The sequence below is a fragment of the Planococcus citri genome, chromosome 1 (assembly GCF_950023065.1).
Source record: "Planococcus citri chromosome 1, ihPlaCitr1.1, whole genome shotgun sequence".
Taxonomy (NCBI): Eukaryota; Metazoa; Arthropoda; class Insecta; order Hemiptera; family Pseudococcidae; genus Planococcus; species Planococcus citri.
The window spans coordinates 79,036,277-79,060,556 of NC_088677.1; the positions used below are offsets into that span (position 1 = coordinate 79,036,277).

Genomic DNA, 24,280 nt, shown 5'->3' on the forward strand with positions numbered 1-24,280 from the left:
TTGATGAGAATTTTTCTTTGAACTAATCTACATATCTGTAGGTTCGTTTAAAATTACAATTTTCGAAAACTCGTTGACAACTAAACTGAATTAATCTGGAAATTCTATTACTAAACGTCGTCCTACTCACAACGTCACTCCTAACTTTTAATGTAAAATGGTCATCAGTTTTTTCGAAAAATACTTATTTCCTTTTGAAATATTGGTATGTGGGTTTTCTTTGAATAAGTACCTAATTGTAATTTATATATTCGCTGGGGTTACCAGTAAATTTTTAGGTAGGTAATCCGATTACTGTGCGTCTACTAGTAACGTCTCATCACTCCTAATTTTCAATGTAACTTTATGACATAATTTTCAGGAACTCGAAACGAATTCTCCATAATGAAATAAAAATCACGTTTACAGAAAAAACGGCCGTCGCAGTTTTCGCAATAATAAATGCAGTGTTTTTTTTTTGTAAACGTGATTTTTATTTCATTATAATGCAAAGCACTAAAAGTGATAACTTCCTCCATACACGAATTCTCCAATTTTCAAAGGCTTGAAAAATTATTCCTCCACACAAAATCATCATTTTTGGGAAAATGAGAAATTTGGATAAAATAAGAGTCAGTTTTCAGAGAAACAGTTTGCTATTGAAAAAATTACATGTGTTTGATTCTAGCAACTAACTATACAAATGTAAGATTGAAGCAGTTGGCATTGATTCTGATCGTTTTTAATTCTGCTTGACCATCAACCATTAACTTATCTATTGAAGTTCAGATATTTTAGAATACGTATTTCATTAATTTCTCAATTAATATTTCACTGTTCTTTAAAGTTGTAAATTTTATTCTTTTTCACTAATTATGAAGTTTTTTTTCTTTATTTGATTTCAGTAGATACACGGAGCATACAACGTTCCTCAGCCAAATACTGCATGGAAAGAGTTACTGATGCTGGCACGTTTTGGTAAGTTTTTTCAAAGTTTAAGTACATCTTGAATTTATTCCGATAAGTTTTTATTTATTCTTGGGTCAATTGGTTGCGTTCTGAACATCTAAGGTTTGGAATGAACTCTGGAGGTTAGAACGATAGCGGATAATGGCCTCATTGAGAAAATACTCGGAAACTTGGGTATACTTTGAATTTGATCTCTGTAAATATTGCAAAATAAGAGCAAGTTTTAAATACGCATGCATTGAAACGTTCGTCTTAAAAACTATAACTCTAACGTACCCTTTTACATAGCCTGCATTGACACTAGCTGTAACCACTTGTAAAGTTGATGGCAAGTTGCTGATGACGTCGTGTAAATTGATCAATTCGATTTCACTGCCCAAATTCAAAACCGTTATGTATGTTTCGTGGCGGCGATACGATCTATAAAAATTGTCAGAGAAGTATAGTGAAGTGATTTTGTAAAGTGTTCTGGCAATGTGGTTGGTGGAATCCGGTGCATTGATTAGGTCACATATCCGGGTACCCATTAGGGTGAATTGTGAAAAAAAACGAAGGATTTTGACCAAATTTAGCGGAGACCTTGATTTTGAGACGAAAGTTTCTCAAAAAAATTTTCAACTCAGGGGGTGCTTCCGGGGAGGGGAATAGGGGGTCCTCAAAGGAGGAATTTTTGAAAAAATCGTGGTTTTTCCGTTGTAACCTCTACTCAACCTGTTTTTGGAAAAATTATACCCAGTTTCAAAATCTAGTTTTTGAGATTTTGCATTAATCTAGGCCATTTCCATCAAAATCCGGGACTATTTTTATGGTTCAACTGAGCGGTTGAAAATGTGCAAATCGCTCATTTTTGGCTAATTTTGTTCTTTGGAAATTTTTTCCATCCCAATTATTTCGCATTAATTATAGTTCGCCATATGACTATAGGAATAATTGCACCTCCCCCCCTCCCAGATCCTCAGGGACAACTTTCTTCTGGGAGGGTACATTCTGATGAACTGAGAAACAGTTTGCAACAAATTTTTCAAAAAAAAACGTCGGCCTTACTAACAAAATGTCGGCCATTTTAACTAACAAATCAGTCGAAATCGCAGATTTTGCTTTCCCACATAGCACTCACACGAATTTTTTTGAACTGGGCCAAGATAGATCGAAAGAGCATGCGAAAATTTATCACCAGACAAAATTTCAAGTGCTAAAGTGTATTTTTTGATTTTTGGTGAATTTTTGAAAATCAAATTAAGGCCAAAAATGAGGAAAAAAACATCAAAATTTCATCAAATTTACCTAGAAAACTGAAATTTGCGAAATATCCTATTTTCGACCTGCCAAATGAATTGGAAACGATTTCAAACCATTCTGAGCAGCTCTGTGGCCTCCAGCAGATCTTATAAAGTTGAAATTTTACAACAGTACATCAAAAAAATGTATCTCGAAAGTATATTAGAAAAATTACTGATTAAAAGAATGCTTCCTTTGGTAGGTGAAAATCTACTCCTCCACCAGTTTGGATTCAGGAAAAGACATTAGACCATTGATCACGTTCATCGGGTAGTTACCATTGTCCAAAACGCGTTGGAGGAGAAAAAGTTTTGCTCGGCTGTGTTTTTGGATGTTGTAAAGGCATTTGATACAGTCTGGCACCAAGGACTGATTTACAAGTTATCAAAAATTCTTCCAGGCAACCTCTGTCGACTGATTGAGTCATACTTGTAGGAGAGACAATTTAAGTCATGAAGAGGCCTTGTCACAATTTGATGAGATCCAGGTGGGAGTACCACAAGGTAGTGTACTTTGCCCCCTCCTATACCGGCTATATACTCAAGATCTCCCTACTGATGATACTACAGTGGAGTCTTGATAACTCGAAGCTGAAGGGAGAAGGAGTTGACTTTGAGTTATCGGAGTTTGAGTTATAGAGGTTAATTTTTGGTATACTTATTTTGAGTTAGCAAAGTTTTGAATTAGATGAGTGTCAGATGAATATGTATTCTTACAATGGCTAGGTACCTATCACAAACCTGCGTGAATAGACCGAAAAAATTAAAGTATGGAATGAGATTGTAGGTACATTAGTTACCATTGAAGATAACCAATATGTGAATGTGAAAGAGTTTTGTATCAATGAGATTCAAATTTACAAGTGTTTTCAACCAGAAATTCGAGTTATAGAGGCAAAACGTTGGCAACGCGTTCAGGGCTGTAAGGTAATTTATGTTGCTAAATTACGGCGGTATTTTACCATATTTTACGGTATTTTACCAAAAGTTTATTACCGTATTTTACCATAATTTACCAAAAAGCCAAATTAACACCTTTTTTCCATTCTTTCCTTCATAAATTTCCAAATTTCCATGGAAATTTATGATTTGAAAATTACCAAAAACTTTCCCCATAAATTTCCAAAAAATGTCCATGGAAAATTTTCTATAATCTTAAATAACACCTAAGACAGATGAAAATTTACTTCAGAGGCAGGTCAAAAGTTCAGAACTTTGAAGTCAAACTACAAAAAATAACTTCATATCCAAATTAGTAAAATACCATAAATACGGCAAGAGAATAAATGAAATAAGTTACGCAGACGACAAAGTGATCCTTGCTGAAACAAAGATGCAGATGCAGAAAATGATCGACCAAATCAACAGTGCTGGATTAAATAATGGAATGAAAATAAATGCAGGCAAGACCAAGGTGATGAGATTTACCAAAGGAGACTTCAAGGAGGTCAAAATCAACATTGGAACTCAAGAAATTGAAAATGTAAATCAATTCAGATACCTTGGAGCGCTGATAAATAATGATGGTAGAGATCATAAAGAAATTAAATCACAGATTGGAATGGCAAAAAGCGCCTTCAACAACCTAGCCAATGTGCTGGGAAATCGAACAATGAGTCTGGCTCTGAGGAAGAGAATTATGCGATGCTACGTATGGACCGTTCTGAAGTATTCCTGTGAAACATGGACTATATATACTTATATATGAGTGCAGAATGCGAGAAGAAAATATCTGCTTTTGAGATGTGGTGCTATCGAAGGCTACTACAGATCTCATGGAAGGACTTCATTACCAACCAGGAAGTATTAGCAAGAATAGGAGAGGAGCGGAAAGTCATAGTAGAAGATATAAAGAATAGAAAGCTAAAGTATCTAGCTCATAAAATATGAGAAAACGGTATTTTCATGCTAGCAGTACAGGGGAAAATTCGAGGAAGAACTACAGGAGGGAGGAAACGATCGGAGATGTTAACAACAAACTCACCGGCCAACTCTCCCTGTAAGACCCTGAAAGAAACTATCAGATATGCTAGAAACTGGCTGATATAGATGGAAGTATACGCTATCTCCTGTAAAGGAGTGCGACTACAACAACAACAACCGTAAAATACCGTATTTTACCGCCGTATTTTACCAGCGAATAAATTACCGTAATTTAACAGCCCTGAACACGTTTGATTTAAAGAGGTTTTTTCTTGTCTTTTTCAAAAATTTTACTTTGAGTTATCAGAGTTTTTGGACTTTTTATTTCGAGTTAAAGAAGTGAATTTTACATCAAGTCTTATGGAGAGTTGAAGGGAAACAGACTTTGCTTCAAGTTTTCAGAGTTTTCGAGTTTGAACAGAGTTTGAGTTATCGAGACTCCACTGTACTACCACAGCAACATTTGCAGATGACATCGCAGTCTTGGCTGTGAGCAGAGACCAGAACAGAACAGTGCCAACAGCGTGCTACAAAAGTCACTAGAAAAAATTTACAATTGGACAAGAAAGTGGAGGATTGCCCTGAATCATCAAAAGTCAAGGCATGTGCTCTTCACTCTTTGTCATGCCAACTGTTCTATGAGGGTTTATCTTGCAGATGAGCCAATACCACAGGCTGACTCTGCTAAATACCTGGGAATGCACTTGAACTCCAGATTATCATGGAACATCTATGTGAAAATGAAGTCCAATCAGATGAAGAAAAAAGTGCGGCAACTATATTAGCTAATTGGAAGGCACTTGGAACTGGACCTGAGCTGCAAAATCCTAGTCTACAAGCAGATTATCCGACTTATCTGGACATATAGCTTGGTGCTATGGGGCTATGCATAAAGGTCTAATGGCCAGGTGATACAGAGAAGGCGAAATGTCATACTGAGAATGATTGTGAATGCATGCAGATTCTCACATAATGACGATATCCATGCAGATTTGAGTATTCCATATGTCGATGAGGTATGCGAATGTTATGCGGATGCCCATGAGAAGCGCCTACCCAGCCATATCAACACTGAAGCAATCCAGCTGCTGCACCCTCATGGCCTTCGGAGGCTTTGCGGAAGCAAGCCTTTGGATTATAGTTAGAACTACTTGTATTAGGGATCCAGTCAATGGGCTGTGACAGTTCATCAAAATATGGATCTATAAAGCCGAAACTCGCTCTGCAAACTAATTTCAATACGCTATGAAACGGATTGTAGGTGGATTTCATCAAAACACGAAATTACAATTCACCCGAAAATATGTAAGGGATTTGCAAATTTTCAGCCTCTCAGTATAGAATCCTAAAAGAGGTTTTGGATTTTGATGTCAGTGACCTAGATTGACGCAGAATTTCAAACACCTATTATCATTCAAAACTGGGTAATTTTTTCCAAAATAGGTTGAGTGGAGTCTAAAGCCAAAAAAAATCATGATTTTATGGACCCATACCGCACTCTCATGGGCGTCGCTGGAACTGAAAATATTCTTGAGCGACTTTCAACACTCAAAACGAAGGTCTTCAGTAATAAATTTGGTCGAAATTCTCTGAAATTTTTTCCATATCTACTTTACCTAGTAAACGCGTAGACCCAATCAGAAACAACGTATGATTCGAAATGTCCAATTTTCATGGTTTTTCTTTTTCTAATCTGCGACAATGCTTTGAATATATTATATCTGCTGACTTGTTGGGATTTTTGTTTTTCAACGTTGACTTGCCAATAATTCGGGTGCACTGGGAGCCACGGTTTGTACTTTGATGTGAACCCTGAAAGTGCAGGAATTTGGCTGATTTAGAATGACGAAGCTCTTCTCTCCATTTTTCGAGGAAGGTATTTGAGTATATAAAAATTGATCAAAATTGAGTGTACACTACTATTTTTACCCGAATTCATCGTATCGTCCCATTGCATCGGCAATCGTTCACCATCCCTGCTCCTAGCTTTGGGCGTAGCATCATGATTCGGATCTTTCCTTTGGTCAGGTCGAACGTAACCGTTGGTCATACCGATTTCTTGCCCATAGTAAACGCATGCTATACCAGGCAGCGTCATTATTGTGATGGTTACAATATCCATGTACTCTTCGCATAATCTGCTACCGATTCTCAAATCATCGTGATTTTCTGTCTGTTTATTTGAAGCTATATTTAACTACGAACTGCATAATTACCAGTAAAATGTATTATAATACAGTTTCTTATACGTAGAACTCACCACCCAATTTGGAGTTGCATCTTTCGGCATGTTTTTCAACCATTCTAATATACGATCGTTGTATATGGTAGCATTCGCGAAATCGTACAGAGTGGCGAATTTAAAATTGAAAGGAAAGTGCGTTATGCCATAATCGTCTGTGCCGTAATAAGCCATCGTGTGATTCAGATTTGTGTACGCTTCGGGTGCCAAAATCCTGTAAAAATGAACATTTTCAACTTTTTAAAATATTTTTTCCAAGAAAAGCTTAGTAGAGTGAAACAAACCCATGAACTAAATGACTTTTTACCTTTCAAGTTGTTGTCCTTTCCTCATAGTGTATTGATCCATAAAATCTCTGAGTTCATGTATAAATTCGTAAGTTTCCCACAAGTCAGCCGTATATGGGTGTTTCAAGTCGTTGTATATGGTAGTTTTCGTTTTGTGTGGATCTACAAATGGTTCATCCCTGAAATATATATCTTCGATATAATGTCTCGTGGCATCCAGTCGGAAACCAGCCACGCCTAAGTCCAACCAAAATTTCATGATTTTCTGAAATAATTACATCATTTGAAAGGATTTTTTTTTAAGGGAGGGGGAGGATTATGGATCATTATATGCTCTTTTGTCTCTCTCGATGTGCTCTACTTATACCTTTATTTCCTTTTTCAATTCGGCATCACGTAAATTGAAATCAGGTTGTTTAATGGCGAACTGATGTAGATAAAATTGGCCTCTTTTCTCATTCCATTCCCAAGCACAGTCATCAAATAAACTCAACTGTGTGATTTAAAAGGAAAGGAATTAGCAATATACATGATATGTGCATATATGAGATGAGATACCGAGCACGTACCCAGTTATTTGGCGGAATGGGCTGTCCCTTTGAATCATATCCTTTAGGATCGAGCCATACGTAGAAATTTGTATATGGATATATTCTATCGACGGATTTTCCAAACCAAGGATGTTCGTCACTGCTGTGGTTGATGACAAGGTCGGTCATCAGTTTTAAGCCTAAGTACAAATTATCCGTAATACTTACTCATTTTTTAAAAAATTTGTTAGTTTTTTTTTTTTTTTTTTTTAAATACTCACAAGGGAAACTCTTGAGGTGTCCGCCTCCGATTTGAACGGGACCGCGATTTTTGGAAAGAGCATGTTCTAAAACCTCTGAATCCAAATTTTCTGATGCCCAAGTTCATTTTTCGATTTTTGGCGAATTTTTGAAAATCCAAAATTGACTATTTTGATTATTTATGCTTTTTTTAAAAAAAAAGTACGTACTTGATCAGTAAAAAAGTTCAAAATAAATCCTAAAACTGATATTACCCCCCCCCCTCATCCAAATTTCGCCATTTTCAGCAATTCTGGAGCCTCCAGCGCTATTTTACGATTTCTACATAAGTTTGAATTTGCTCCAGAAGGCGTGAATATGAAGTTGGGCAGCTAAAAATCGAGTTGTGTGTTATACTCGATCTGTTTAACAAGTTTATCCACATTTGAGTCGGTTTTGGGAGGGACACCTCAAGAGTGGTTTTTTGACCAGTTTTGAAAATAGATGGTCAAAAAACCACTCTTGAGGTGTCCCTCCCAAAACCGACTCAAATGCGTGGATAAACTTGTTGAACACATCGAGTACAACACACAACTCGATTTTTAACTACCCAATTTCATTCATACTCACGCCTTCTGGAGAAATTTAAAAATCGCGCTGGAGGCTCCAGCATGACTGGAAATGGCGAATTTCAAAAATGTCCTCATAACCGGTAAAATTTTGATTTTTTTTATTTCTCTGATTATGAAAAAAGCTGGTCAAAAAACCACTCTTGAGGTGTCCCTCTCAAAATCGACTCTAATGTGGATAAACTTGTTAAACAGATCGATTATAACACACAACTCGATTTTTAGCTGCCCAACTTCATATTCACGCCTTCTGGAGCAAATTAAAAATTCTGGAGAAATTTAAAAATCGCGCTGGAGGCTCCAGATCGGTGGAAAATGGCGGAATTCAGTTTCGGGAGGTTAGTTATGGAAAAAATACAGCGATTTGCGCAAATTTCAAAAATTTCCTCGCAAACGGGAATTTTTTGATTTTTTTGGATTATTAATTTGAAAAAAACTGGTCAAAAAACCACTCTTGAGGTGTTCCTCCCAAAATCGACTCTAATGTGGATAAACTTGTTAAACAGATCGATTTTAAAACACAACTCGATTTTTAGCTGCCCAACTTCATATTCACGCCTTCTGGAGAAATTTAAAAATCGCGCTGGAGGCTCCAGATCGGTGGGAAATGGCAGAACTCGGACTCAAAGGGGTTGTTTTGCACGAAATACAGCGATTGGCGCAAATTTCAAAAATTTCCTCAGAACCGGTAAAATTTTGATTTTTTTGGATTTCTTATTATGAAAAGGCTGGTCAAAAAACCACTCTTGAGGTGTTCCTCCCAAAATCGACTGAAATGTGGATAAACTCGTTAAACAGATCGAGTATAACACACAACTCGATTTTTAGCTGCCCAATTTCATATTAATGCCTTCTGGAGCAAATTCAAAATTCTGGAGTTTAAAAATCGCGCTGGAGGCTCCAGAATGGCGGGAAATGGCGGAATTTGGTCTCGGGAGGTTAGTTGTGGACGAAATACAGCGATTCGCGCAAATTTCAAAAATTTCCTCGCAAACGGGTAACTTTTGATTTTTTTGGATTTTTTATTTGAAAAAAACTGGTCAAAAAACCATTCTTGAGGTGTTCCTCTCAAAATCGACTCAAATGTGGATAAATTTGTTAAACAGATCAAGTATAACACACAACTCAATTTTTATCTGCCCAACTTCATATTCACGCCTTCTGGGGCAAATTCAAAATTCTGGAGAAATTGTAAAATAGCGATGGAGGCTCCAGATTGGCTGGAAATAGCGAAATTTGGATTTAGGGGGTTGATATCAGTTTTAGGATTTATTTTGAACATTTTTACTGATCAAGTACGTACTTTTTTAAAAAAAGCATAAATCACCAAAATAGTCAATTTTGGATTTTCAAAAATTCGCCAAAAATCGAAAAATGAACTTGGGCAGCTGAAAATTTGTATTTGGGGGTTTTAGAACATGCTCTTTCCAAAAATCGCGGTCCCGTTCAAATCGGAGGCGGACACTTCAAGAGGTTCCCTTGTCAGAGAAATGACTTATTATGCTGAATAGACTAATTAGTTTCAGTGCTCACCTCGACGTTTCATCTCGCTCATTAATTCGTTAAAATCTTCCATTGTTCCGAATAATGGATCAATTTCAGTAAAGTTAGATACATCATATCCAGCATCTATCATCGGCGAGAGAAAAAATGGTGTCAAATAAAGCGTTTCGACTCCCAAATCGACGAAGTGATCGAGTTTGTTCGTAATTCCTGAAAAAATAATATTTAAACGTTACGAAATAATTCACCAAAAAATAATGGAGAAATCGCTGTTTTGTACCTCTATCTGCATTACCATACCTTTAATATCGCCCATACCATCTCCATTGCTATCTTTGAACGACTGTACGTAAATTTGGTATATAATTGTGTGTTTCCACCAATCAGTATTCAATGAGAAACTATTACCGGCGGTAATCAGTAATGAAATTGTTAGCAGTTTGGAACGAACGATGAACATTTTTGGCTTTTCTTTTCACACTTGGCACTGAAATTGAAACTGAGTATTGATGACTTTATGCGACTTGAAGCGATCGTTGAATCGATTTAATGCAAGTGAATGCTTTCATCAAATTGTTTATATAATTGATTAGTCACTTGCATAGTGGATATTAGAAATATTAACTAGAGATAAAATAAAAGATAACATTCGGATTCATTTAATCCGATCGAATATCCACGTTTGAGTATCTGGATCACGTCATTTACCGCTTAGTACGACCATTCTTTGTCTGCATGATTTTATTGGTGTTATATATAACGTTGATAATTATCTGAATAAGTATTTACGAGGTTGTAAATAGTTTGAGGATTTACTTCGAGTATTATTCTTGGTACAAACAAATTATTTATAGATTGAATGATGAACCACTTCTCTACCGAAAAGTCACGTTTTCGTTATTAATACCTTTCGTATAATCCACGAGCAGTCGTTTTAGATGCATATTTTGTACAAAAAATTTGCAACCAAGCTCGAGATTCACACCAGGAGTCTCTGGAGGTCCAGTATAGGTAGAGATTTAATTAGGTTCGTGCTCAAGTAATGAGAATGACCAATTGCAACGTAAAGCCATAGAATATAATCGATAGTAACTATATTTTTTTATTTTCACACAAAAAACATTCAAAAGGTTTTCACAAAACGATGTTATATTTACATGACTCGAATCTCTACTGTTTCTACCATGATCAATGTTTCAAGGGTCTATTATGAATAATCACCGGAGTGAACTCAGTTTTGAATACTTTCAGCAAATCCAATTCTGCCTTCTTTCACGTCAAACACAGTGTAAAATTTCCTTTGGAAAACGTTTCCTAAATACCACAACACGTTTTTTTCACCAAGTGATCTTGGTGATTCTCCAAATCCAACGGTGCATACAACTTCGTTATTTTCTTTACTCTGTGAATAAATCAAACTGGTCGTGTTAGTTTTCTGTCAACGTATGAACTTTCATGCGTAAAAATTCCGATTGCAAGTTACCTTGATGATGTAATCATTTCCTGTTAGTGTGTAATCTTGGTCTCCAATTTTGAAGGTCACTTCGGGCAGTTTATCAATGGTTCCGCAATCAACCTGAAAACAAATTTATTTAGTATGCCCATTTTACGTATTATGAAAACAAGAACTACGAGCTGGTTGATTTGTTCTCCTGAAAAACGACCAAAAGAAGACGTTCACCTTACCTGTTTTCTTTCAACATTTATTCCCGGTGAAGAAGCTTTTATAGCGTTGTAAATTTCATCGATGCATTCCTTTGGTCCCAAAATGAAAGGATTGCCTGTGTCGACAAAAGCGGCTTGTTTAACGGATGGATTTAATGCTGTGTTGTTCCCGTCGCGAGAATTCAAAGACGCCCTGTTTCCAAATACGACACGAAAGGTGTAAGAAATATGTAGGAAAACTAATTCAGGCATAACTACGAGATAGTATGGAATATTTTGCCGAATGGTAGGTACTTTTGAATGTGAATCATCCAGTCTTTGATTAGTTGAAAACTTATCGCTTTGACATATTTTATTTCACCTCGATACTTGGTATTGTCTTCTCCACATAATGTCAATTCACCTTCATTGGTGTCTTCTGTTACTCTGTTTCAAACATGACAATAAAAATAATTAATTCACTTAAGTACTTTCATACATGGTTGATTGGTTGTAAACACATCGGTGTTTTATGGTACAATTATCTTTTTCTTTCCTTCCATCTGCATAGTGCTCGTTTTAAAGTTCAAAAATACCTTTATTATCATTTTTGAAAGTAGTAGGATACCTATCTGTACAGTCTACATAGTATAGCTCTGAGGCGAGTTACCGAGATTACGACTCACTTCTTGAAGTAAAACGAAAATTTAACGTCTCCATTTCCTTGTGGTGTTGTTGCATTACAAAGCCGATGTAGGATGCTGTGCTCATAAATTTCGGAGTCAATGGGTGGTTTTAATCCAAATAAACCATCGAATGGCTTGTCTCTGAAATCCTGAGTTACTTGTGTAGCTTCGATAAATTGTTGATTTTTAAATGTAAGATCTGCTACCTGCAATATGTAAAATTATCAACAATTATTACGGTTATTATTATTTTTTTAGCTTCAGGGCCTGAGGAGTGGTAGATTTATGCTATCAGTGGGTATTATTATAATTATTGCAATTTCAAAGAAATTAAAAAAATATATCGAGTATTATCATCTCTGGTGAGTGGTGATTGCACATTTTCAGATGGGAAAAAAGCATTTCTTTTGGTTTTGATTTTGAGTCATTCCATGTCAAATCAGCCAAAATTTGCGCAAAAGGCCATCGATTTTTTAAAAATATTTTTCATATCGGTAGAGGTCATAAAACGATGAGAAATGGCGCAAACCGAAGGTCCCTGAGATTTTTGAGAGGAGGGGGTGGCAGGAGAGGAATTTGAAAATTTTCAAAATTACTGGTCAAATAATAATAAATGTCAGCCAAAAAAATACATTTTACCTAAAATTAGGTAACATTTATTACTCTCATAGTAAAATTTAGCAATCTCATATAGTATAAATCACTCAACGTGTGGTTCAATTCGTGATGAAAGTAAAAATCACTTTTCTGTATGGTATTTTTTTTCACAAAACTCAATGTAATTTTTACTATTGGCATAGTAAAATTTATCAAAACGGGATAATTTTTACTATTCAATTACAGTAAAAATTATTGTAATTGAACAGTGAGAAATACTGAAAAGGGAACCTCTTGAGGTGTCACACTCCGATTTGAACGGGACTGCGGTTTTTGGAAAGAGTATAGTTTAAAACCCCCAAAACCAAATTTTCAGCTGCCCAAGTTCATTTTTCAAATTTTGGCGAATTTTTGAAAATTCAAAATTGACTGTTTTTGGCGATTTATGCTTTCATTTAAAAGTACGTACTTGATCAGTAAAAGTGGTCAAAATTTGTACCAAAACTAATATTAATTACCCAAATTCAAATTTCACAATTTCCAGCCATTCTGGAGCCTCCAGCGCGATTCTTCAATTTCTCCAGAATTTTGAATTTGAAACTGAGCAGCTAAAAATCGAGTTGTGTATTACACTCGACCTGTTTAACGAGTTTATCCACATTTGAGCCGATTTTGAGAGTGACACCTCAAGAGTGGTTTTTTGAGGTGTCACTCTCGCTCCAAATTTTTAATTTTGAAGAAAAAACCTGTTCAAAAAGCCACTTTTGTGGTGTCACTCTCGGCTCAAATGTGGATAAACTCGTTAAACAGGTCGAGTATAATACACAACTCGATTTTTAGCTGCCCAACTTCATATTCACGCCTTCTGGAGAAAATTCAAAATTCTGGAGAAATTGAAAAATCGCGCTGGAGGCTCCAGAATGGCTGGAAATTGTGAAATTTGGGTTTGGGTAATTAATAGGTATTAGTTTTGGGACTATTTTTGACCATTTTTACTGATCAAGTACGTAGTTTTAAAAAAGACATAAATCGCCAAAAACAGTCAATTTTGAATTTTCAAAAATTCTCCAAAAATCTAAAAATGAACTTGGGCAGCTGAAAGTTTGGTTTTGGGGGTTTTAGACTATGCTCTTTCCAAAAATCGCAGTCCCGTTCAAATTGGAGTGGGACACCTAAAGAGGTTCCCTTGTGAGCTTTGAAACAAATTTTACACATATTTTTGAATGGGATCCGGTTGCTATGCTGAAATATTAAAAATTACCCATTCTTACTTTTTCTTTTCGTATGTCAAATGAAAATTTTAAAATGACTCTGGCTTTTCAAAATTTGTTTCTCATTTTATTTTACATTCCAAGAGGGGGCTGGGGGGCCTATTTGTTCATGATGCCAAAATCAGTGTTGCTACTTTTGGTGACGTATAAAAATCAGTTTAAAAACTTGCAATTGAAACAAAGGTGTGAAATCATGAAAGCACTTCAAATTTTATCCGTCAATTTGTCACGATGTCCAAAGGGTTAACATACGAGGAAAATATCATAAAAGTTCACTTACGTTAACTGTATCAGTTGACGTATATCCAGTTTCCCATCCACTTTTATCATCATTTTCAATAACATTTTTCGAGCTACCGTCGTATGTTTTTGAAATGCCGTGGTTATAATAATTATGAAACACTAAAAAAGAGAAAAAAAATGTGAATTTTATTTATTTTTTGGTAGATATATTGAAAGAAATTTTGTGCATACTGTTGGAATTAGCGGTCGAGGTATTGCAAACAATTGAGGGTATCCATAACTTGGTTGAAACTGTGTCAAAAACCACTCTGAACTCTTGAGGTGGGCTTCCGATTGAAATCGAACCGTAATAAGGCGACTGGAAAGCGTTTTGAAGAAAAATCAGATTCAGATATTCGTAATAATAATTGTTTTTTTCTCTCGATATGCAACACTTACGTTATTGCTTTGCGTGAGGTGTATTTTTGGGTTTCCTATTCCTTGTTGTAATTTTAAGTCTGCCATAGCTGTAGTCAATTTTTCCTGAGCCAAGGGCATCCTTATTATACGCAAAAAAAAACATTATGATTATTGGGTATATACTATATAGGTATAGTACCTATTTCATCGACTTTTTTAATACCTACCTATCTACGTACAAAAAATCCAATTTTCTTACCTCGAACCATTTTGCGGATTAGGAAGTTTTCTGGCATGATACACATTCAAGAATGATGATACGAGTAATAATAACGACCAAAAGAACTTCATTTTTTTTTTAGTCGTAGAATTCTTATAGTTGTAAACTAAAAAACACTATGAGGTTTGAAAAAGTTACGTTTTCGATGATTAATTTTTTACCCATACACGATTTAATACCGACACATAAATATGATTATTTCAGTACCAGATAATACTGATGTTTTTTTCAGTCATTTGGTGTTATTTATAGTAAACTATGTTGCGTTTATTATATTTTCATTTCCCCGTGAACGGATACGAATATCCTTTCTACTCATTTAGTTTTAATTATTTATGTGCATCATTTTGATAAAATTTCTGAAAAATTCGTTAATTTTCATACTGAGATCGAGATCTACGCCATGGTATTTCCATACGAATATACATATTTTCGAATAAATGCGACCGTTGATCTCGAAAAATAATACATTTTTTTGATTAAATGTTGAAAAAAAACGGAAATTTGTTTCCTTGTTGTATCCATCATCGATTATTTGTCACGGATTTAGAGGATTATCTGCATCCTGTAGGGTGCTTATCTGTTGATTTTATTTCATAGAAACACATGATGTGAATTTCCACTTTAACCTCTGCAATTCCATTTTCATAATGAAAAATTCTGTGCATTGTTGATTCATTTTGAAAGAATCTTCTTGCTCTTATTTTCCATTATTGAAATGGAGGGGGAGGGGGTTGAAACGGCGTTCTCGTTTCTGGATTTTCAAACGGGCTCTTTCTAATAATCGCTGACAGTTTTTCTAACCTGGTAATATCGGTGCTTTATAGAACGGAAATTCATTTCTTCCTTTTTTTCGTTGATGCATTGTCTCATTTTTTATTTTTTTAAAACATCGTTTATAATGCGTTCATTTGTATTTTTTGTTTTATTTTATTTTTTATTTTTTGTATAATTTAGATTGAAATTAAAAAATACTTTGTGTACAAATTTTCTTTCAATTTAAATTTGTTTGAAAATTCTCCTTTGAAAAATTGGACTACGTTAATTTTTTTGTATGCGAGGAGGGAGGGTGAGGGGATTGAGTGAAAAGCTTTCTCAAAATTTGGTTGAAAAAAAGGTAGGTAGGCAGTGAAAAAGTAGTGATTTTTTCAAGAAAAAAAATTTTTGGAAGTTTTTTCGCGAAAGATGAAAATAATTATAAGAAAAAGAAATAACCATATCGATTAAAAATTTTAATTTAATTCGCAGGTAAATGAATCAAATGAACTAATTTACAGAAGAAACATTAAACTAAATTATGAAAGAAAATCTCATTTTAAAATATATGTGTAGGTTATACTTAGGTATTATAGGTATACGTAGGTACAGTCAACTTATGCAAAAAATACAAGTAAAAATGGAAATAATTTATGAATTTTCAATTCTAATTGATTGTTAACAAGAGAATTACAGTGTTTAACTCTAACAACCAGTCATAAATACACATTAAGATTTCACTTTTAAAACTAACTCACCTAAACAAATTGAGCGATACCTTCTCTTATATTAACCGAAGCAAATTGAAACCATTTAATTATGTTTGCTTTTGGCGAAACCGATTCGGCGGTTTTGAATGTCAAATACAGAGTAGTACTTTCTGAGGAAGGCATCACCCAAGAGCCATTCAATTTCGTCGTTATTCCATTTGTATATACCTTTTTCGCAGTCTCCTTCTCCATGCTACATCACAGACATAATAACAAATGAGTTTAGCTTTATGAAAAATTGAAGCCAGGGGAAAAAATATTACTAAGGGGAAATTATTGAGTCAAATTAGGTATTTTTGTATAAAGGTATGATCTGACCAAATTAAATCTAGCGAATGTCCACCGCTCACTGTGTAGATCTGATCATATTTATTCATATATGATTGAATTCTTTCAAAAAAATGGGTCCAAAAACGAAAGAAAACGTCTGCTTTTGCATATGTATTTTATTTTAAATGTTTATTCGGGGGGGGGAGCACCCTTTCGCCCTCCACCCTTTGCTAGGTCACTACTTAATCTTGACCCCTTGGACTGAAATACTTACCTGTATCATGTAATCTTGTCCTGTAAGTATGTAATCTTCGCTACCAATCTTGAATGTTATGTTTGGTAATTTGCGGAAGTCGCATTTATCCTACAAACAAGCGCTTCTTATCAGTAAAGTTGTACATTCTAAGAAAATTGAGAAGACAAGAAGTTCACCATTTTCTTACTTCTTGTTCTTGATTGTCATTTAGTAAAGGTATGCGATCTACGATTTCCTCTGGCCCGTAAATATACGGGGATCCAGTGTCGACTACAGCTCTATAGGGTACACTTACATGGAATGATTTAGGGTATGGTCCAGGAAAATCCACTGAAACACTGTCAAAGAAATTCGGCGATTGAATAATAATAATATAAAGCAGAGGTATGAGAAATAGGTTCCTATGTACTTTTGTATTGGAATTGTCCAAGAGTGGTGTAGCCCATCATTCGCGATTTCATCAACATACTTCAAGCTACCTTCGTACTTGGATTCGTCTGTTCCACATAACATTAATTCGCCACCATTCTCATCTGACACGTTGCTGAAAGTTTAGAATGATTAAATTTTGAAAGCATTTGAAGAGTGATATTCCAAAACTCGCTTTGTCCATTTTTATCAAAGTTGGGTTTTCAGTGGTACCTGGTAGATGAAGTATTAACTCACATTCCTACATCATCAACCTACCAAAATGAGGTGTTAAACTCACCTAAATAGCCAATTCACTAAAAATTTAAAAAAAAAATAATGTTCCAAAACGCGCTTTGTCCATTTTTATTGAAATTTTTTTCAGCAGTATTTAGTGGATGAAATGTATACCTACACTAAATTCGCCTAAAAAGCCAATTTACCCGTTTAAAGGGAAACTGTTTTTCCTCTCTCCTGAAAAGTTGTGAAAATGGACAAAGCGAGTTTTGGAATATCACTCTTCATTTTATCAATATGATGTTACGTACTACGTTAAACGAGTTGCATTAAAATCCAGACATACTTGCTCAAATAAAACGAAAATTCAGCGCTGTTTTCTTTACTATTAGTTTGATTGCAAAATTTCGATATTATGGTGATGGAATCCCGTACACGGTAATTTAATCCCATAACGCCACTAAATGGAACCGCTGCAATTTTCTCACTCATGGATGTGGATTCGAGAAATCGTTGATTTTCCACGCTGACACCATCTATCTGCAATAAAAAATTTAATAATGAAATAGCATGCGCAAATATGGAGAGCTACTCTGTGTATCTTATCTACTAGAATGACCCTTAACTACTTACATGACTAAAAAAAATTGAGATTTCTTCTGCTACCAACCCTCAAAGTAGTGACTTCTGGTGAGCGCTATTGATAATTATGTTTTTTGAATAATTTTGTTTTTGAAATTTAATTATTTAATGTAGAATATTTCATATTTCTTTTTTCTGTTACATTTTAAAATTTGATATAGTTGGAAACGGATAAATTACTTAAGGGAGAGAAGGAAATGTTTGATTTTGTACTCAGTGAAGATAAGAATTATTCCTTACGAGGGGAATAATTGCCTATTGCCAGCTAGCTCAGAAGGCTGTAACCTATCTATTCAACCATACACATTCAATGTTTATAGTCATAAATAAAAACGCTGTTTTACTTATACTATATATTTACACTATTTACAAATCGTCATAAACATACATCGTGTGCAATTATGTTTTCACATAGCATTTGAATGGATGATATTTGGAGACTTAAATGACTTAACTCTACCTATAGTGAGAAAGCCTGCAGAGAGATATGTAATTTTACGAGTATTACTACTTCATCCATGCCACTCGCAGGTGGAATAGGATGTGCAAATTATATACCTATTGGGTACTTGATAATATAACTAGGTATTCATCTAATTAAGATCGTAGCACTACACATTTTAGTCAGACGTACTACGACGAAAAACTTATAATTAAATAGTATACACATTTTATTACTTACAGAACACTATATGCTTTTTTCCATCTCTATCGTTGGCCTCCCCAATACTAAAGGCATCGATGGAACTTGACTAAACGAGATAGCACGTAAGAATTTGCATAATCCGAATATGCCGTGGAACATAACGAACTACCAAAAAAGATACTATTTATTGATCACGGGATCGATCAATATAATAAAACAAATTGAATTACCTCGCTAGAAGAGAGTGCAAATAACCATCACTCGATCATGGCCTCCCCTGGGGGCGCATCCACGATCCGTTATATTAACAGGCGACAAGAAACCAGCTAACACGTATTTGCCGAAACCAAGTGAGGATTTTTCTCAAGAAATCTCTAATATAAAGACGTACATAGCAGCAAAATCCCAACCCCTAAAGAGTGGTGGTATATGCGCAATGCGTGAGAATTGCTATGTACAAGTACAGAGCTAATCAATAATTTTCTTAAACCCTATCTTCGATCATAAATGTCATCACAACGCGAGCCGCGAGATCATTAATTAATTGACCTGTCACAAGGGGTGGATGCCGCCACATACGTTGCTAAAATGGAAATCTCATAAATCTGTCATTCTATCGTCCTTGTCGCGAACACTTTAATAAGGAGGGTTTGGACAACGACCTGACGTCATGTACGTAATGTACAGAAGAATGCGAGATTTTTACATTTCTTAATAATTTCACACGTTCCCAATATTTTCAATATAAGGGGTTAGTAAAATATGCACTACCTTCGGCAGTGGGGCCAATCTGCCCTATATGTCAAATTACGTTTCCAATTTTGAATGACATTTTTACTCTGCGATGAACGATGTTTTAATGTTTTTACGATGATAACAGGACTACGTCCAGGGGGGGGGGGCAGGGAAGCTCAGCCTGTTCACCATTGCTGAAAATTTGACAAATGAGTTGGGAAAAATTGTAATGTTTTGATAGATTACGGAACTGGTTAGTAATTTTTAAATAGGTAATACGTATTATATGTAGCTAAAAAATTTCAATCTAAATTGGAATATTTTGTATCGAACTAGTTAAAGTTGCACGATTTATACTCGACAAATCGGCTAAGAGATAACTTTTTTTGGAACTTGAATTACGCAATTTTCAAGGCTTCTGCCCCGGCCCCGCTTCGATCAAGTCTGCTAAATATAGTTGTCTAATTTAGAATTTTTGCATTGAGAACATACCAGCTGTTTTGACTTTTGAAAATGTCAAAGGCAGAAAAATTGACCTATTCTTATAATAAAAGTACATAATAGGTACATAATTCATTTCTTTTTCTTGATGAGTGAAATTTTCAAAAACTTCAGCCCTCGCGCCTCGCTTTGTTTGGGTCTTTTTGTTTTTTTCTTTTACAAAATATGTATCCATAAAAATATTTAAACCAATAAACTCCTCTTATAAAAAACATTTTTTCCCTTCAAAATACAAATTTTTCGAAGCTTTTGCCCCAAAAATTTATTAAAATTCTAAACCCCCCTCCCAAATACTTTTTGATTGAAAACGTTGTCTTAAACACTGTTTTTTCACTCCTCAAAATAATAAGTTTCGAAGGTTTTAGCCCTCGCATCGATCAAGCTTGTTAATTCTTTCTTTTTGAAAATTGAAATTTCTAAAAAAAAAACATCTGAATATGCAATAAATGCAACGAACATTTTTAGACATTTATTCCATGAAAGTTCGAACAATAATAACGGATAACGAATTCGAAAACTGACAAATCCGAAGAAAAAATATCAACAAACTGTTGAAAATAACATAGCCGCGTATATCCGAAAACGTACATAAACAGAGGCGTAATTACGCCGTAATGACGCGATCTACACGCGACGCAAATTTTGCTTATTTTTATTTGATGCAAAATACTCGTTTACAACATCTTTCAAGCTTCCGAAAATTCAAAAAAGAAAAATGAGAAATTTTTGAAAGTGGAAAAAAATGACTTTTTATCACATATTTCACTTAAAATTCCACAAAATCGACAATCTCTCTCCCCCTCCCCCCTTTTACTCATCCCAAAAATGATCTCGAGTAGTTTTGTTAGTCAACTGGGAGGGGACAGTTGGGAAGTTCATGATACTTAGTTGGAAATTTCTGATCCTCTGTCCCCTCCTCCTCTAATGAGGTAGCATTCACCGCGACTACTCCGAGTGATGAGTAGGAGCTATTGAACTTTAAATAAACCAGATTAAATTTAATCTAGTCATTATTTTTCAGGTAAATTTTTTTTAAAAATTTAACTTGCGCTAATAATCATTTTTGAAAAAATTCTATTAAAAGGACCATTAAATCATTACCGGGGGGGGGGGGGGGGAGAAGGGGCTCGTGCGGCGTTATAATTCATAGCAAGTATGAAAGTGAACAATATCAAAATACAGTAATGACCAAAAACATCTAATTTTAGGATTTCCTACATGAAATACCTACAATAAATTTCAGCTATTTTAGGGGGCCAGCTTGATTTTCAAGGGAGGGGGCTATTATCGTCATGAAGGTTTATTTTACTCAAAAGAGACTTTTTACAGTTGATAGAACTTGAAATTTTAAAATTTTAAAAATTTTACAGCGAATTTGTATTTTTAAAAATTTTTGAAAATTGAGGGGCCCACCGCAGCCCGAGGCCGAGTTTTACGAAAATGGAAAAAATGATGAATAATTAATTATTTTCTCATCAGAGGTCACCATTTTGGGGGTGGGGGGATCCCAACTTCAAAAATAAGAGCTACCCTAATAATGTAATTGGAGAATATGATGCCATGAACGGAAAATCTTCTAAAGCGATACGTTTAATTTTTTTGGAATGAGTCTTGCTGTACAGTGTCTCTATGGATGATCATAATTATGTTTGTACTTACTGAAATGGTTTCACGACCCCAATATCCTGACACATATCCAATACCGTACCGAATGTAATCAAGTCTATCGTTCTGCTCTTGGTACGATTTCGAAGAGTTATGATCGTATCGAATACGGTTTTCTGTAATGTGATCAAACAAACAGGTTTTAGATGATTGCAGAAATACTGTTTTACGTACAATAGCTATAGGTATCATTGATGCGACTTATGTAGGCCTTACTGGGACATACTGGATCATTACACAGTGTAGAGAGTACCCATAGACTAACCGATCCTGTATCAAAAAGAACGTCCATCTGTACAGGTGGCGTTCCAACTGAAATAGGTCCGTAATACCACATCTGAAAATATTTTGCTCGTTAATTTTTACACACGTTCTAAGTGTTGTGGACATCGAAGGAAAGATATCAAGTTTCTCTCGGTTGGTTTTACTCACATTTCCGCTGTTTTCAAGAGGAATCGATTTGTTGTTTTTTTGATTTGGATTGAAAATTGAAGCGAAACTGAATGTTTCTTTCTTTGGAAACATTCTTTTCAATGGTATCCTTAAAAACATCCAAATATTATTGATTCTTATTGCTCAAAGAATCCAATGAATGAATATAAACGCCTAGTGCCTAATTTACTTTTTAAAATTTTTTTACAATAACAGTGGCTTACCTAAGTCCATTTTTCGGATCAGAAACATGTCTCGTATGATACGATTGTATGAAAAATATCAACAAAAAATACGATAACTTCATTTCGAATCGATTAGAAATAGGTAACTGACAATATTTAATTGTTCAAGTTTTAAAAACCGAATGGGAAACGATAGTACCACTGATAATTTTTGGATAGTTTGGCCCATATTTATATGCAGAAATTGGTACGTTTCTCCCATTTTTTCGAAATTAGCGGATGTACCGTTTCCTTTTCGTTATTTTTCGCAACCCAATCGATTTTCAGCTATATCTGAGCATATCCCGGGTCCAAAATTTTCCGGAAATCCGGTTTGTCCGTACTCCGGACCATGAGAAATTACCTGCATCCTGCTGCAACTGATGTCCTATTTTCGTATTGATGCTTTATTCTGCTCGTTGATGTACGTATTATTATCAATATTTTCAGGTTATAATTCGTGATTTTTGTGTTGAAATATGAGATCACCATCCTGTTTAATGTTATTTTATTTTTTTGATAAATGATTGCTAGACGGATGTGTAGATATGATTTTGAAGTTTCCTGTTATGATCACTGATTAGTTGACAGGCTACAGGAATAACATAACGTAACCAACTGTTTCATTATCGCTTTCATTTCCTTTTGCGGTTTCAGAATTTGCGTCGTTAATAGATTAGTGCCTTTTCGATTGAAATTGAATAGAGATGTCAAATTTTCTAGAATAATCTGGTTGTTGTACAAATGTGAGTATGGAATGGGGTTGGGGGGGAGGGTGCTTCTCGGTACGACTTAAGTTATTTTTATTAGAATGGCTGGAGAAATTTCTGACATGAAACCTGACAATATTCAGAGCGTTTAAGCTGCTATAGGTACCTAGTAAAAATTCGAATGCAAAATCTTGAAAGACTCTGTTTAAAGATCAATTTTGCAGATGAGAAATTTGAAGAAAAATAATAATTCCTGGTCACTTTTTTCCTACCTTAGGATCGATTGCATGCATTTCTCCCCCTCCCTCCCAGGAAAAGATCGACGGATTTTGACCAAATTTAGCATAGACTTTCATTCTGAGTTGAAAAATAGTCGGAAAAAAACTTCAACTTCGGAGATGCCCTTAAAGGGGAGATATGAAGCTATCAAAAAAGAGGGGAATTTTCGAAAAAATGGTGACTTTTTCACTCCTGTTGCCCAACCTAATTTTTAAAAAATGTTCCGGTCCCAAATGATGAAAGTATTTTTTGATATTCTGCGAAAATCCAGTACCACTTTTTGGGTTCTACTGACTTAGCAATTGAAAATTTTCAAATCGTTCATTTTTGGATAAATTTGTGTCTTGATGATTTTTCTTGGCAAATATTTCGTATTAATTGTGCCAAAATATTGAAAGGTATTCCTGAAACAAACTGAGGAAATGTTTTCTTAGAACATTTAGAATTAACATCTAAATGTTCTAAGAATGTTTTGAAACGCAGCGGTGCCAATTTTTCAGTCATGATTGCCAATTTCAAAAAATCAAGGAAAGTAGCCGAAAACTTATCTTTTTTTTTGACAAATGAGCAGCTTTCAACTCAAAATAAAGGGCTTTGCTGAATTTGATCGACATTTGCCGACCTTTTTTTTTTTTGGAGATCAACCTTAATTTATCTGTAAGGTACCTACCCAACATGAAAACTCATATTTTTTGTTGAAAAACGTACTTACCTTCTCAGATACCTACATATTTTTTAGATGCAAATTTTCAGTGAAATGTGAGAATTACCTTAATTTATCTGTAAGGTACCTACCCAACATGAAAACTCATATTTTTTGTTGAAAAACGTACTTACCTTCTCAGATACCTACATATTTTTTAGATGCAAATTTTCAGTGAAATGTGAGAATTAAATGAAAAAAATCGGAAACAATTTTTTAAATTCTTTGAAGAAGGAAGATAATGAACAACGGAAAGTTGAGCATTTCTATTGGTTAATTCGTATGCAGTTCTTGGAAACTCTTCTCCAATTAGAGGATTTTTTTCCAAATTTTATGAAAGTATTTTT

At 34.8% G+C, this 24,280-nt stretch overlaps 4 protein-coding genes across 4 annotated transcripts in view; 1 reads left to right on the top strand and 3 right to left on the bottom strand.

Annotated features, from left to right (window-relative positions):
* LOC135835893 (uncharacterized) overlaps nt 1-24,280 on the top strand; it is a 180,979-nt gene that overhangs the window by 102,091 nt on the left and 54,608 nt on the right. The window contains exon 6 of the mRNA XM_065350391.1: nt 885-957. The gene's annotated coding sequence lies outside the window, so the exon portion shown is untranslated. The remainder of the gene's footprint in view (nt 1-884; nt 958-24,280) is intronic.
* Nucleotides 951-10,120, bottom strand: LOC135835561 (maltase 2-like). Its single transcript, XM_065349886.1, has 10 exons — nt 9,880-10,120; nt 9,610-9,789; nt 7,247-7,407; nt 7,045-7,170; nt 6,698-6,942; nt 6,409-6,604; nt 6,078-6,321; nt 5,765-5,960; nt 1,225-1,368; nt 951-1,142 (listed from the first exon to the last, which is right to left on the bottom strand). The coding sequence occupies exons 1-10, from the start codon at nt 10,037-10,039 to the stop codon at nt 1,046-1,048; spliced, it is 1,749 nt and encodes a 582-aa protein (XP_065205958.1). The 5' UTR covers nt 10,040-10,120; the 3' UTR covers nt 951-1,045.
* LOC135835271 (uncharacterized) lies at nt 10,657-14,927 on the bottom strand. Its single transcript, XM_065349457.1, has 9 exons — nt 14,679-14,927; nt 14,459-14,558; nt 14,252-14,378; nt 14,058-14,179; nt 11,910-12,115; nt 11,539-11,670; nt 11,266-11,437; nt 11,063-11,155; nt 10,657-10,981 (listed from the first exon to the last, which is right to left on the bottom strand). Exons 1-9 carry the CDS (start codon nt 14,768-14,770, stop codon nt 10,811-10,813), a joined length of 1,215 nt encoding a protein of 404 aa, XP_065205529.1. The 5' UTR covers nt 14,771-14,927; the 3' UTR covers nt 10,657-10,810.
* On the bottom strand, nt 15,933-22,416 carry LOC135835750 (cathepsin E-like). Its single transcript, XM_065350166.1, has 9 exons — nt 22,242-22,416; nt 22,018-22,126; nt 21,802-21,922; nt 21,580-21,701; nt 17,743-17,936; nt 17,161-17,295; nt 16,939-17,089; nt 16,770-16,859; nt 15,933-16,418 (listed from the first exon to the last, which is right to left on the bottom strand). Exons 1-9 carry the CDS (start codon nt 22,322-22,324, stop codon nt 16,269-16,271), a joined length of 1,155 nt encoding a protein of 384 aa, XP_065206238.1. The 5' UTR covers nt 22,325-22,416; the 3' UTR covers nt 15,933-16,268.